The 14488-nt window shown below is 41.2% G+C and overlaps 1 protein-coding gene across 1 annotated transcript in view; it reads left to right on the top strand.

Annotated features, from left to right (window-relative positions):
• Positions 1-14272, top strand: part of LOC135702252 (uncharacterized) — a 123018-nt gene extending 108746 nt beyond the window's left edge. The window contains exons 2-4 of the mRNA XM_065223285.1: positions 2344-2479; positions 12464-12944; positions 13166-14272. Coding sequence (XP_065079357.1) covers positions 2344-2479; positions 12464-12944; positions 13166-13333 — 785 coding nt within the window. The 3' untranslated portion in view covers positions 13334-14272. The remainder of the gene's footprint in view (positions 1-2343; positions 2480-12463; positions 12945-13165) is intronic.
• Positions 14273-14488: the final 216 nt, after the last annotated feature.

Genomic DNA, 14488 nt, shown 5'->3' with positions numbered 1-14488 from the left:
ACCTAACCTGCCACCACCTTCATACTGCTGGTATTGATGCCTCTGCTGCCTGCTCACCACGCCGTCCGAAGCGAAAATGAGTTAAGGCTAGACAGCAGCGCTGTTTTATATCTTGGTTTATGGTACTCGATTATGACGACTGGGTTTGGAAAGAACGTTTATTTAATGAAAAAAAACAGTGATAAAATTATCACTTTTTATTGTACATTTTACAAAGTTTGTCATTACCATTTTTTCAATAGTTTCTTGTTGAAAATCATCAGTCGGAAGCATTGCTTTTGATGCGTAGAATTATTTCTAATCGATTGGAGATAAAATTATTGAAATTGGTCCAGGGGCAGCTGAGTTATTAATGTTCAAAATCTTTCATAATTTTGTTACATTTTCCATTTTAGGTTTTCACAAAGTGTACCCCCATATAGAAATCACAGACATAGTCCTCCGTCAAAAACTATCATTATAGTATGAGCAATTGCAAGCCTGGCCACGACTCTTTCCAATTCCCGTTCAGCAGATAAAGCATACGAAGTCGAGTATGAGAGGAAATGAGCGCTTCTTATTCGCTTTTAGCGTATCCATATTCCGAAGCATGGAGAGAGTGACATGATGCATTTCACTCACTAATACACACCAGATTTGTCTTTCTTGCATTGTATTGGACCGCAGCTCGGTATATCGCATATTCCGTTCATGCGATCTCCACTAACATCCTGCAATGATGAATCCCTCGTAGTTGTAAGCCAAATTTATTTCGAATTACATATTTTACAGCTTCCTTAACAATCACCGCCTCCTATTCTAAAAACATCAATCACTGAAGATTATTCATCTGTTCACCAGCTCCGTAAATCTTTACAAATAGTCAAGTGTAACTTTTTTTTTCCATTGTTTTCATGAAAAAGAAAAGAGGTCCACCTCAATGTTGCCCTGAAGAGTGAAGTTGACACCAAAATGTTACAGTAAAAATGAAAACAAGTATCTTTTCTTCTTGTTCATCGAATCCTCACCATGTCCACCCCTTGAGACGTTTTTATCGTCATAAATCATCATACCTACCTAGTTGGAAAATAATTATCTCCGAATCAGAGAAAAAGCGCTCGCCGAACCACGGCATCGCAATAAGACACAAATTTCAGATTCAATAAACCCCCCTGAGACCGTTCAGTTTAACCTCTCGGTTTGCCGATCAAACACCCACCGACGCCGCCTTCATTGCACTGCCCAAGAGGATGAAATAAAGAAAAAGTTGCAACCATCCTCGGCGTCGTCGTCGTCGTCGTCGTCGCCCTTAACTCTGCAGGGAAAATTTGTTTGTCTTAGTCATGGTTTTCGTTCGTTCGTTCGTTCGCTCTTTCTGCTTCTTAATGTCAATCCTCCACGGCAGCGAGTAAATCGACACTGATTATCCACATCCGCCCACCACCAGATCCGAGATCCCGAGACTGGGCGGTCAGCTTTTCTTCACTGTAACATTCATCGGGTGCTACTGATGCTGATGATGACGGCGATGATGGAACAAGAAGGTCTCGAGAGGCAGCACTTTGCAGATCGGTCGCCATCATTTCGATCCCATTGCACTACTGACTGGAGTGTCGGTTGCCAGTATCGGATAGGATACAGATAAAAATTATTCATAATTGACGTGATTTCGATAAAATAAATATGATATTCGTGCATCAATGTTTTGATAAAGATGTCAAAACTATGATGCAAGATGTCCATGCTTGACGCTTGAAACTTAGAATGAACTCGTCCTGCGATTTTCACTTCCGATTCAAGCGTACCTTCAGTATCTTCAGAATTTGCATAATGAACCGAAGACGCTGTAGGAAAAACTACATCCCATGCCCGGTTTACATTGGTGCTGGTTCATAATGCCGATTTTCTAAAATTGGTATAATCCTATCTAGTTTGTGCCAGAAATTGATCCGCCAATGTGATTCAGCACCGAAAAACTGTTTACATCATGCTAATAACCATGGGTTTCCGAACGACGTGAATCACCAACCACTAGCACTAATTAGCCAACAACTGGCAAAATTGGTCATCAGTATTGATGTAAACTGTTTTTAGCAACTGTTGAATGACCGTTTTTGCCAGCAGCTGGCTTAGTGAACCAGCACAAGTGTCAACCGGGCATTAAGGCAGTGACCATCAAAAGAGAGCACAAAGATGTTACGTGATTTTAAATTTTAATTTAAAAAGTTTCACTCTTGACGCCTGTCCTTCGGGTTCTTTGAGGACGACGACGCTCAAGAAGATTATCGCATTTTTCACTGTAGTGGTTGTCAAGTTTGATTTCTCATAGTAATTGACGCAATTTCTTTCTGGTTTTATTTACAGTGAATCTCGCAAAAATTAGAGCAGAAAACTGCGGCCAAGAGGAACTGGCGACCTGCGCACGGCCCTTTCAGGTGTTACAATCGTCAACGGATTTGTCGATAGCGACCAAAAAGGAGGAACTGGATAAAATATGCCCGTGAGTATTTGTTTTATTGGGGATGTTATTGCCGTCTTTGTCACTATTAAGGGAAATGGCTATCAAGGGATGTGGTTTTAATTATCAGCGACAAAGTAATTAGTGACATTTATGACCATTTGGGTGCGGCTTTCATTTCAAATTTCTAGCAACAGCAACAGTAAATCATTACAGGATCACTTGGTGGGTCTTTCATCGCTAGATTAAGAAATATTTGATCCGAAAAACGATAGCTCATTCTCCAATAAATCAAATTTAAAAAGTAATATCAAATACGAGACATTTAAGTACACTGTACCAAAACATCATCCTCTGTTCGAATGAAACCTCAGACCATTCAAATCGAAACATCTAAATCACTTTTCCGAATGAAAGCTGCAACCGGATGACGGTTGTTTTGTAATCAGATGATGCTCCTTTCGAATACAGGGTGAACATTGATATGAGAAGCAAACCGTTGAAATACGTAATGCTCTCTGTAGAATGATTGTCATCCCAAATTGAAATGCATATATAGTATTGGTTCATCTCCATGGGTGCACGACGTTAGGCATACGGTCGTTAGGCATACGGACGTTAGGCATACGTACGTTAGGCATACGGACGTTAGGCATAATGTACGATAGGCATAATGGACGTTGGGCATAAAGGACGTTAGGCATAATGGACGTTAGGCATAATCTACCGGATGATTGCTGACTTCGGTGACAATAATGAAAGAGCCTTAATTTTGGAACTCATGAACGACGTCTTGGACAGGCAAAGTATTGGGTTACAGATGGTACGTTTGCCACAGTTCCTTGTTTGTTTCGGCAACTCGTCACTGTTCATGGAAGTATCACTCCCTCACATCAGTAGATGGTTCCACTAGTTTTCATTCTGATGACAACAAAATCAGAATCGTTGTATCGAAAAGTATGGCAGGTAATCCTGGAAGCAGCAGGTATGTTTTTTTGTTATTGAATGAAAAACCACAGAATTAACCATTCTTGATTTCATGAGCTGTTCTTTGGCATCATATTTTATTCAACCTTGGCTGTTTTTTGGTTATTGAATGAAAAATCACAGAATTCACCATTCTTTATTTCAAGAGCTGTTCTTTGAGGAAAACTTTTCTTCTTTGACTTTTGCAATATGTGTGTAAGAGTATATTACAACAAATGTGTGATTTTTTTATTTCTAGATGCGATTGATTTCAAGATATAGTTCAAAACTAAGCTGAGTTTTCATTGTAAGATTACTTAACCACTATCGCTACTAATCATGGATCTAAGTAAATATGTAGATACGTCACTTATGATATGATAAATAATGGATTCCAAACTGTGCTTATTAAATAAACTATGTTTGTTTAACTTGTATCATTTTTTATTCAACGCTAAGTCTAATTTAAGCATTGTTTACAGGTTTACAGGTTAAGCAGGTTTCTAGAGTTGCACAGCAGCAAGGTATTTTATGCCTAACGTCCATTATGCCTAACGTATATTATGCCTAACGTCCATTATGCCTAATGACTTTATGCCTAACGTCCATTATGCCTAACGTCCGTATGCCTAACGTCCGTATGCCTAACGTCCGTATGCCTAACGTATTTATGCCTAATGGGGTACACTCTTGGTTCATCGCATATCATCCAAAACGATGATGTAAATAATTCTATCGAACGTTATTTGTTGATCTGAGCTGACAAACGAGGTGGAAACATAGTCACCGTTATCAGAGGTGGTACGAGCATTGGTAAAGCATGGAAACCAAAGGGTGTCTATTTCATTGTGGAGGATGTCTCCTCTACTAACAAACAATGTTTGTATCAATGATGGGATGGCTGTTCGTGGCTATTCAATTTGGAAATTTCAGTCGAATTATTAATCTAATTTAAAGCATTTGCAAATCATCCTATTCTTAAATTATTGTTTTTCAAATAAATATTATTCTTTATTTGGACGACAGTCACATAGATGCTCATCTGCTGATGACGAATTCAACCAGAAGGCAATCATCCGAAATTTGAAAGCATATTGTTAAAAGGCTCGAGCAATGCAATAATCATTCGAAGTATTGCGAATGATTTCGTTGAATGTAGAGTAAGGTGGGGCAACATATAATTCTAAACTCCAAAAATTGGCCTGCCAAAACCAAGTGAACCTATTTTGGTTTCCTGGTCACTGCCGAATTCAAGGGAATGAGAAAACCGACACACTAGCTAGGCTTGGATCATCTCAACAATTTTTTAGGACCAGCACCATTCTGTGGCGTTTCTGCTTGCTCTCTTAGAATGGAGTTCTAGAAATGGAAAAAAAAATTAAAGTGGATACCAATTGGAACAACACTCTCATTGCTAGGTAGTCGAAACGGTTTATTAATCCGAGCATTTCAATGACTAGCAAAATTCTTGAACTTTCAAAGAAAGATCTCAGTATGTACACTGGTTTTATAACAGGACACTGTCCATGTAAATATCACTTGAAGCTAATAAGAAAACTTCATGAGGACATGTGCCGATTATGTGACATTGAAAAAGAAGACTCTGAAGACCTACTATGCTCTTGTACAGCAATCTTCGATAAGAGGCGTATTTTTCTGGATAAGGGGCTGACAGAACCCTCGGATATTTGGAATTCAGTTCCCAGACAAGTAGTGCAATTCATTCGAAATGTAATACCTGACTGGGAAAATACTTTCGGTCAGTCTATGTCGATCTATGTACTGGTCGCAGTGATCAAAATACCCAACACGAATAAAAACAAGGTGGGGCAAAAATTCGACCTTAGATCGTCATAGACGAAATACGCGTATCTGTCAAAAGATAAGCAATTATAACGGAATGAAAAGAAAATAAACCAACACACTCAAAACTCTTCATACGGGAATTCCGTTAAGAAGTTCGACAAATTTAAAGGCTTAAATCAAAAATTAAAATATCTCAAAACTCCATTCATTCGGAATCAAACTAATTCCATACACTTTTTTTTCCTTGATTTGTTTTCCGTCAATCTTGTTTTCCGTGATGAGCACCAATGCTACCGACGCCAGGGAGGCAGCTCCCACACCTGGACCCTATCTATCGACCCATCAACTCTCATCAATACGGGGAACCAACGATTGTTATGCCTCAGAACATCCCGGCGGCGTCGACTGGGATTGAACCCAGGCCTGCTGGGGTGAGAGGCAATCATGCTTACCACTACACCACCGACGCCGCTAATTCCATACACATGATTCCCATTTCAAAGTTTATAACTTCTTCTTACAAAGCTTTGATGAATTTTCAGTTCATTCATAGCTGGACTGATTTTTTTGGAAGAGTGTTCGTAAAAAAGTTCGCAAACTTAATGGCAGTTTTTGAAAAGTTTTGCCACTACACATCCTTAAATGCCCCTAAAGTGCTGCCACCCGTGCAAAATAGTTCAGTGTTTTTACCATGGCTGCTTGAAGCCGACATTAATTTAGCTTCCGCTTTCATCCGTGCCCTCAACTTCCCTTGCTTCAACCAATTGTTGAATATTGCATTGGCCTCTTCTTTATCCTTTATCCGCTCCCACATGGTATAGTCCACTATCCCAGGGGTTAAAACGGTTGATGTTTTTTACTACACTCGCTTCGTTGTCGTGCGCGACAGTCTGTTCGTATTCGTACACTCTCATGCTCTACCATCGTCTCTCGCACACAACACAAGCGGTAGAATAACATTCGAGCAAAATAAAATTATCAAATAACTATCATATGACATGTGTGATTTCGTTCTAATTTCTCAATTTGGTGGAAATTAAACCATTTCCGATCTTAAATGTTATTTCTAGGACATCATTGCTTGCTGTTTTCAGAATTCACACAAGCACAACATCAGCAACTTTTATTGAGCTTGAGCTTGAGCTTGATTGACCGCCCACGGTTGCTACTCTGTTACTGCCAGATCAGCTGTAATTACACAGAGAACCAATAGACGATGCTTGGGACTAGCAATAATCCTCAATGTGTAAAAACTGGTGATCTTAAATTAGGCAATACCAGCGCCGGCCGCGCCCGAACACAGGTCAAGAAAGGAATGGGAAGGATTGTGTTGACATGACACTCGCTTTGATGGAAGCCGAGAACATCTCTGCACTTCCACGAGGAATCACTGGGATGTTGGATAAGAGGGTTGGGTTTGCAGCAGGGTTCGTTTTGGTAAACGATAAGCTGAATTGATGTCCTAACGATCATATAACGCGAAGGAGCTTGGGACTAAACCCACGGTCTTCTGCTCAGTAAGCAAAAACGTTTGCCACTAGGCAGACGAGCACCTTTTTAGTCACCGAGTTGCTGTTATTACCATGTAGTCATATTAACAAATAAAACGATTGACGAATCTTGAATGTGGATGGGCCTAAGATTAGACTAATGATGTTCTGCTCAGTAAGCAAAAACGGTTGCTCTGGCCACCGAGCCCCTCATATCACATAATACCGTTGCTCAAATTTGTGTATCCATTCAAACCCGGAACCAACGACAACAACGAGTTTCACAAAATACACGATACACAAGCGATTTTACCATAGATCTCTTTGATATGTAAGGACCTGGGACCGCGTTTTTCTGCTCAGTAAGCAGGCCACTGTAACCGACGATCTTTCAAATCCGAAAACTAAAAACTACGAAAAAGTACTTAGGCCTTCATTAAGTTCCACTTTCACGCGACGTTCAATGACAGGGTCCTATCCAGGATTACATCTGAAAAATCCAAATCTGGCCAACGCCCACCTAAACCTGTTCTAATCCACCTGAAATGACTAACGAATGGAAGACTTTGACTACCCAGCCATGCAATAGTCTCATTCCGTGCCTTATGGCAACTTGATGATTCTATTGCGCTCATCTTTTGGCACCACCCAGGGGAGACTTGGTCCTGTACCCAATGCTTAACTTATCTCCATTCCACTCAGCTACTCGCAATTTCTTGTGATATAGTGGGCGGAATATTATTATATGAGACAATTCAATGCAGACGTCTTTCCAAATTTGGCAGATCGACAGGTAATCGGTGAGTTACCACGATAGTTGCTATTCAACAACTCGACAACGTCCCATCGTCAACGCCTGCTATGAGAATTTACCATTGCAGACGCCAACGAAATGACGTAATCGAGCTATCGATCAACTACCCTGGTTATCGCCTGGTACCTTAAAGCATGATGCTAGGAGGCGAACCGGAAGAATCGATGAGCTACCTCTCCCCCCACAACATCAGCAACTCGTATTATGAGAAAAACTAAAATACATTCTTGACGGTCTTCGGCCTGGATATGACATTTTAGTTTGGTACTTTTATATGATACACAGCAAAAAAATAATTTTAATATTACATCAAAGTGGATGCACATCAATCGTTTCGAAGATATGGTGTTATATTACTAGCCAAAAATGACAAAATTGTCATTAATACAGTGCATGAGCTGACATTACGCTTCTTTTACTGCATTTGTTTATAGTTGTGGCTATACAAATTACATGAGATTTTCGACATGATTGAAGTGCATCCTCTTGGATGTAATATTAAAATTTATTTTTTGCTGTGTAGCTAGTTTTGCAAGCGTCGGAGGCAAAGGCAGTCGATTATCACAGAAAATGTGTCGACTACCGTGACCGCTTACCAGACTGCACTATCCCAAATTTGCAGTAGTAATGCGCCTAATGTTTGCACTTGAAAACAAGCGGCTGCTGTTTCCGATCCTTCCGTTTGGGGCAGGAATTCATCCGATGCCCCTCCGTCTTACAAAAGAAACACACATGTTTTTTTCCTTGATAGAATATGTTCCCCTTTCGATTAAGGAAATGCATCGAGTTGGGAATCTCCTTTTTAGCATTCACATGTAGACCCCGCACACCTATGTGCATATCGAGGCCCAAGGCAGCTGGAAATTTTTCCCGAACAACACGCTTCACATCACCGTATTTCCCTAGCACCAATGCTAGATCGCTATCCGGGACTTCTGGTGGGAGGTCGTACACTTCTCACGTATTGAAGCAGGCAACATGCGATGCGTGTCTCGGCTGACTTCTTCTTCTCCTTCTTCTTCTTCTTCTTCTTCTTCTTCTGCGAATTCTCTCAACTTTATCCAGCTTTCGCTGAGAGCTTTCGATGCCTGCACCATTTTGGCATTAATAATTTTGTGTGGCAAGTTCAATCGTACTCTATTGCCCAGGGAAGCCGAGAAATTTTCCAACTCGAAAAATTCCTAGACCTGACCGGTAATCGAACCCAGCCACCTCCAGCATGGTCTTGCTTTGCAGCTGCGCCTTTACCGACTGAGCTAAGGAAGGCCTCGCCTGACTTCCCATCGGCATAATTAAAATTAATTAATTAATTGTTCACGGTTGTGTATGTACAATGATGTATCGAATCTTTTGATTTGAACTTGATGAACATAGACAACATAGACAAACACACACATACATGATGGACTAGCCTACGGCTAAAAATCACGGTAATAAAGAAAAAAATAGACAAACAAACATGGAACAAAATGATTTTGTAATCAAGTTTAACCATTATGTATCCACTATTAATGGAATTACTGATAAATGTTTACTCTCCTTACAACAAAGGGTACACAGCAAAAAAAATAAATTTTAATATTACATCCAAGAGGATGCACTTAAATCGTGTCGAAAATCTCATTTAATTTTTATGGCCACAAACAAATGCAGCAAAAGCAGCGTAATGTCAGTTTATACACTGTATTGATGATAATTTTGTCCATTTTAGCAAGTAATATTACACTATATTTTCGACACGATTGAAGTGCATCCACTTTGATGTGATATTAAAATTAACTTTTTGCTGTGAACACCAAATGTCTGGAAAAGTTTGCGTACGGTTTGTTGAGCCGGTAAGTACTGTTCGGTTTTCTTAAATTCCACTTGGTTTTCAGCGCTGCAACGAAGGCTGAACTTCTATATCTCAGTATCAACGTAAATACACTAGCCAGGAGCCGTCCCGAGATGTTCGGTATGATTCTGGCTACCGCGTTGATGGCCTTCGCTGCCTTCTCGTAGGCGTATTCTACGTGGCTATTGAAGCCAAACGGTCCTCGACCATCACTCCCAGGCATTTCAACACGGTAATTTCTGACCCTGCAGCGCTTTAAAGTTACTGATCGATACCACCTCGCTTTTGTTGTGGGCTATCTGCACCTTCGCTACATGCATGAGGTTTCCAATCATGTCGACCCAATCATGTCCAGCGTCTTACCTGTTACCGTAAGACGTCGTCGTCCGCAAAGCCAACGATCTCAACTCGTTTGGGTACCTTCAGCGTTAGACCGCCGTTTTAAATCACGTTGGACCAAGGATGGAGCCTTGTGGAATTCCCACCGTGATCCTAATCGATCTCTGTCCCATATTTGACTCGTTGTTCAGAACCCGGTTCTGGAAGTAGCGTCGGCCTCCCAGCTGGAGCTGTTGAACGCATTCTTGACGTCGATCGTTTATCACGGCGTAATATCGATCTCCTCTCCACTTCTGTTTCGACGCCTTCTCGGCTCTCTCGACAACTGTCTGGATTGCATCCAATTTTGCTCTTACTTTTCGAAATCTGAACTGCCTCTCCGACAATCTTTGCTCACTCTCCGTGCAATTTGTCAGCCTGTTTAGGATGATCCTCTCCAAGAGTTTTCCGAGTGTATCCAGCAGGCACTGCTACGAGTTGCTCGTTGGTGACTTCGTCGTTATCTCCCTTTCCGTATCCGTACTATGTAGGTTGGCAGGTCGTTGGATCGTGCTTCGAGAAAAGTCCTTCCACGATGACTTTCAGGTTCTCAAAGCACATTTCAGCAGGCATGACTTGACATTTGATTTGACGGTGTGCGTCGTTGGCAGCAGCATCTCGACCCAGCTCCAGCTGACAGTTTGACTTGCTCTGCTTTATCTTTCGTTTATGTGCTCGGAACATTCCTCTACGTTCCTCTCTGTCTGCTTCTGTTTTTGCTCTCTGAACACGTCTTCTGGCTCTGAGACAACTAGCGCGGAGGGTGCTAATTGCCTCGTTGCAGCAGTAAGCTGGAGGCCGTCTGTTATTAGCTCCAGTTTCCTCGGCATGGTCGTGTCACATGCTCTCCCTAACGATTCTGTCAACTCGTCTCCTACTTCAGGTCGCAAGTTCTCATCCTCTATACTGCCACAGGATTCCGTTGGCCGATGCCATATCGGATTGCCAGAGGGTCACTATGGGTATATCCTTCACACACTCTCCAATTCATGTTTTCCATCAGCGACGAACTACAGTCCGCATAAAGTGACGTCGATAATGGATTCCCGGCCATCTCTGCGAAAAGTGCTGGTGGTGCCTTTAAAGAAAAGCCTAATTTCCAGCTTTGCCAGAGCTTCCAGCAGAATGTGCCGTTGGTACATCTGTTTCCCCACTCCACTGCCTAAGCATTGAAGTCTCCTCGGATGACTACCGGTATTCGTCCGATCAGCTCTTCGGTAAGTCCAATCAGCGTCTCGTGGAACTGCTCCATCGTCCATCGGGTGCGTAGCAACTGCATATGAATATTACGTTAATTTTGGCGATCACGCCAACGATCTTCTTGAATGGGGTATCTGCCCATTACTTGTATTGCAGCCATCCCAGCTCTATCCGCCACCTAGGGACTCGATTCAACCATAGAGCTAACTCTAAGACTAGAAGGTCCCGAAATTACGTGCTCAACTTTTTGGCTCAGCTCTGGTACTCTCTTCGGTCCCAAGCTAATCGATTCACCCCTCGAAACATAGGAAAAACCAATAACCCCTCATTTTATCTGTCAAACTTTCATAGCGAATCAAAACAAACATTGCGTAGAACTAGAATTTCGACTAGAATGGGGTACGTTAATCGTTTGCTTGGGACCAATAGGCTAGTCAAGTAGTGAGCCAATTTAAAATCGTTAGTTTCGTATTGATTGTTGATACAACTGTGCAGTGTCGCAATAATTGAGGTTTTTTTTAGTTACCTCTGTTATTGTTGCGACAAAACAATTTAGTGGAGCGAAATGCTTGAGAATTCATGCTTGAAAACCAAAAAGTTCAGCAAAATCTTCAGGCTGACAAAATCGGGAAAAAACACTGACAAAATCGGGAAAAAACACTGACAAAATCGGGGGTAGACAAAATCGGGGGTGGACAAAATCGGGAGTAGAAAAAATCGAGAAAGCACTGTATGAAAGTTTGGACGAGACAGATCTATTTGTCTGAAAATCCTCCAGTAAAAATACATCAAATGCTCCTCAAATTGTACGAAAATCTATCCACTCGCAGTAGCATTGACCAAGTTACGGAAAATCGTAGATGGTACGAATTGAAGTCTATTTTTAAGAGGAAGAAGGTATGCAATTATGTAATACGAATCTATCCACTGCTATAAAAAATTTAACAAATCATAACCTGCAACATAACTTTGCCGATCACATCCCACTTTTTACACCATTTAATCCTCTCAACACTTGCACCCTTTTTATGTAGAAACTATTCTCTTTGTCGCTGAAAAGCATCATGACCCAACTTTTTTTTAATGGCCAAACCGATTATAGCTGTCACGTTGAAGCATAAACATAATTCCTTGCCTTCATTATTTGCAAACTCAAAAATGACCCTCACCACCCACAACCACGTCCGCTACACAACAGTCGGTGCACAAAACAGCAGTTAGTTATTGCGGTAACCTTTCCTGTCCTGCCTCAAATCTGTGGCTGTTATGCTACTGTAGTTGGTCGTTAGATGTGAGTACATAAATCTCCCAAACGTGACATCGCCTTTTCTCGGTGACACTTTTTTGCCCTGCTCTCCCACACAGGCTCACTCGGCCGCGTTAGAATAGTTTTTAATGTTTCAATTTATTTCTCAAGATGCTACCCCTTCCGGGTGTGTCCTGTTGGCAAAGTGACTTCTGTACAGTTTTCCCCTTGACCGTAGCCTACATCTGACTATTAACTCTTTTTTCCCCTTGTACTCTTCATCTCCTTGCAGCGATTTGACTAGGGGCCTACATTGCATCCGAAGCTACACCCGTCGGTGCATGACTCTGGAGCAGCGTAATCGCTTCAATAAACTCTATAATGGCACCCATCAATTCGTTCGTGACCTGTGCAAAGAAGGACCCTACCAGAATGAGTTTTTGTCGCATGCACCTTGTCTGCAGCGGGTCAGACCGGACTATGAAGTGTGCGGCCGGACATACCACAATACGGTTTCGGTTATCACACAGCAACAGCAGCAGCAGCAGCAGCAGCAGCATCAACACCAAGGTCGTCACGAAAGACATCACCAGCAGCAACCGAACCATCACACTACGGCCGGACGGGATGCCGAGGAGGACGTTCGGACCGTATGTTGTTCCTTCATTGAATACCTGGACTGTTCGGAAAGTGTTGCCAAAAAGACGTGCGGCTGGGAGACGGCCAAATTCACCAGAGGTTTCCTGGACAAGATGTCTTCAACGCTAATAAAGGTTAGTAGGTGAAGGTCCTAATACTACACGATTCAAATCACGCCAGTCATAATTGGCACATGCTAAGGCAAACATTGTTCAAATGTGATTCACCCGTCAAGAGACAGTGGATACATTTTCCATTGCGCAATAACGGTTGATAAACAGAATACTTACAGCAAATTGCCATCAATCAAAACATCAGTAACACGCGACCATTCTCGTCTTTTCCTCTATTTCAGATGTACTGCGAAGATTACTACAACTCGAACAAATGTCCCTCGTCGCCTTCGTCTGCCACCAGCACCAAACTGAACAACTTCACCAGCTATCTATCACTTCTGGTTCCAACGGCACTGTCCTGCCTGAGCACGTGGTTCTCCGGTTTCAGCCTACTTCGGTTACGATAAAACTACGCCTGCGACATCTAACCCAACTCAAACACTCATCTCAATAGGCGCAATAATCTGGTCACGGCTCTCGTGTAGATACTAAACTCGAACTCCACTCAGCTTACACGCAGATCGCCCCTTTAAGGTGTAATAACAAAATTGTTAACATAGGTTACGTAACGCCAATGCTTGAGAGACGAATTATGATCACAATTGATGAAAACACTTGAAAAATGGAAGCTAATACACAAGTGGCAGTGCAATTAGTATTAATTAATTTATTGACTTGAATTAGGGACCAGGGTTGAGGTGCTCTCTCTGTCTCTCTCTCGCTGTATACTCTACCGTTCATTTATTGGATGATTTAATCAGACGACCACAAAAACTAGATCACAAAATAGACATCACTCATGTCAGCAGTTCATTCGGTCAAGTTAGTTCAGTTTAAACGTGAGATGAGCTACATGAAGATATTTATTAACAAACCGTTCCGTCTTTATTAGTTTTAGGATGCATCAGGTTAGCTAAGGTCAGTTCAAGAATTTAGTAGTTAAGATGAGTTAGATTGCAAAAGCATTGTACATATCAGAATTTAAGTTGCTTAGTATGTAATAGAGAATGACTTTAATATAATTAAAAATGTAGCTATAGGTAGAACCGCTGGAATACAAAATCAATATGAATAACCAAAATAAGTTTGCAAAGTTGCAAGTCAAGAAGATTTCATCTCATTTTCTGTTACGCAACGATACATCAAACAAAAGTTGCAATGAAATCGTGCAATTTTCGAACTTTTGGTGAAACAATAGAACTATAAAACAAACAAAAATCATGAAATAGAAACAGTGTTATAGCGAATTTCAATATGATGTAACATTTTTCCCATAAACTGAAACCAAATATTATCGGATAAGTTATTGCAAATAGATAAGATTAATTTTTGAAGAAATTTAAGAACACGCTGTCTCTTTTCACACACAGATCCGAAAGCTTCCCTCATTTCACAAACAGCAATCTCACAGAAATGTAAACAAACATTTGTTTACGAAACTGTCCAGTCGCATATTGTTGTATACATGAAAGAATTCTTCAAGGAGATTGAAGGACTTTCCCCAAAAAAAAAGGTTTCCCCGAAATACGGTTTTTCGAATGAACTAGTTCCCAGAAAAAGTT

Source organism: Ochlerotatus camptorhynchus, unplaced genomic scaffold, assembly GCF_037179485.1.
Source record: "Ochlerotatus camptorhynchus isolate MF236.1 unplaced genomic scaffold, CSIRO-AGI_Acam_v1.1 ptg000189l, whole genome shotgun sequence".
NCBI classification, from domain to species: Eukaryota; Metazoa; Arthropoda; class Insecta; order Diptera; family Culicidae; genus Ochlerotatus; species Ochlerotatus camptorhynchus.
Note: the sequence above shows the minus strand (reverse complement) of the source record. Positions and strands in the feature narration are given on the sequence as shown.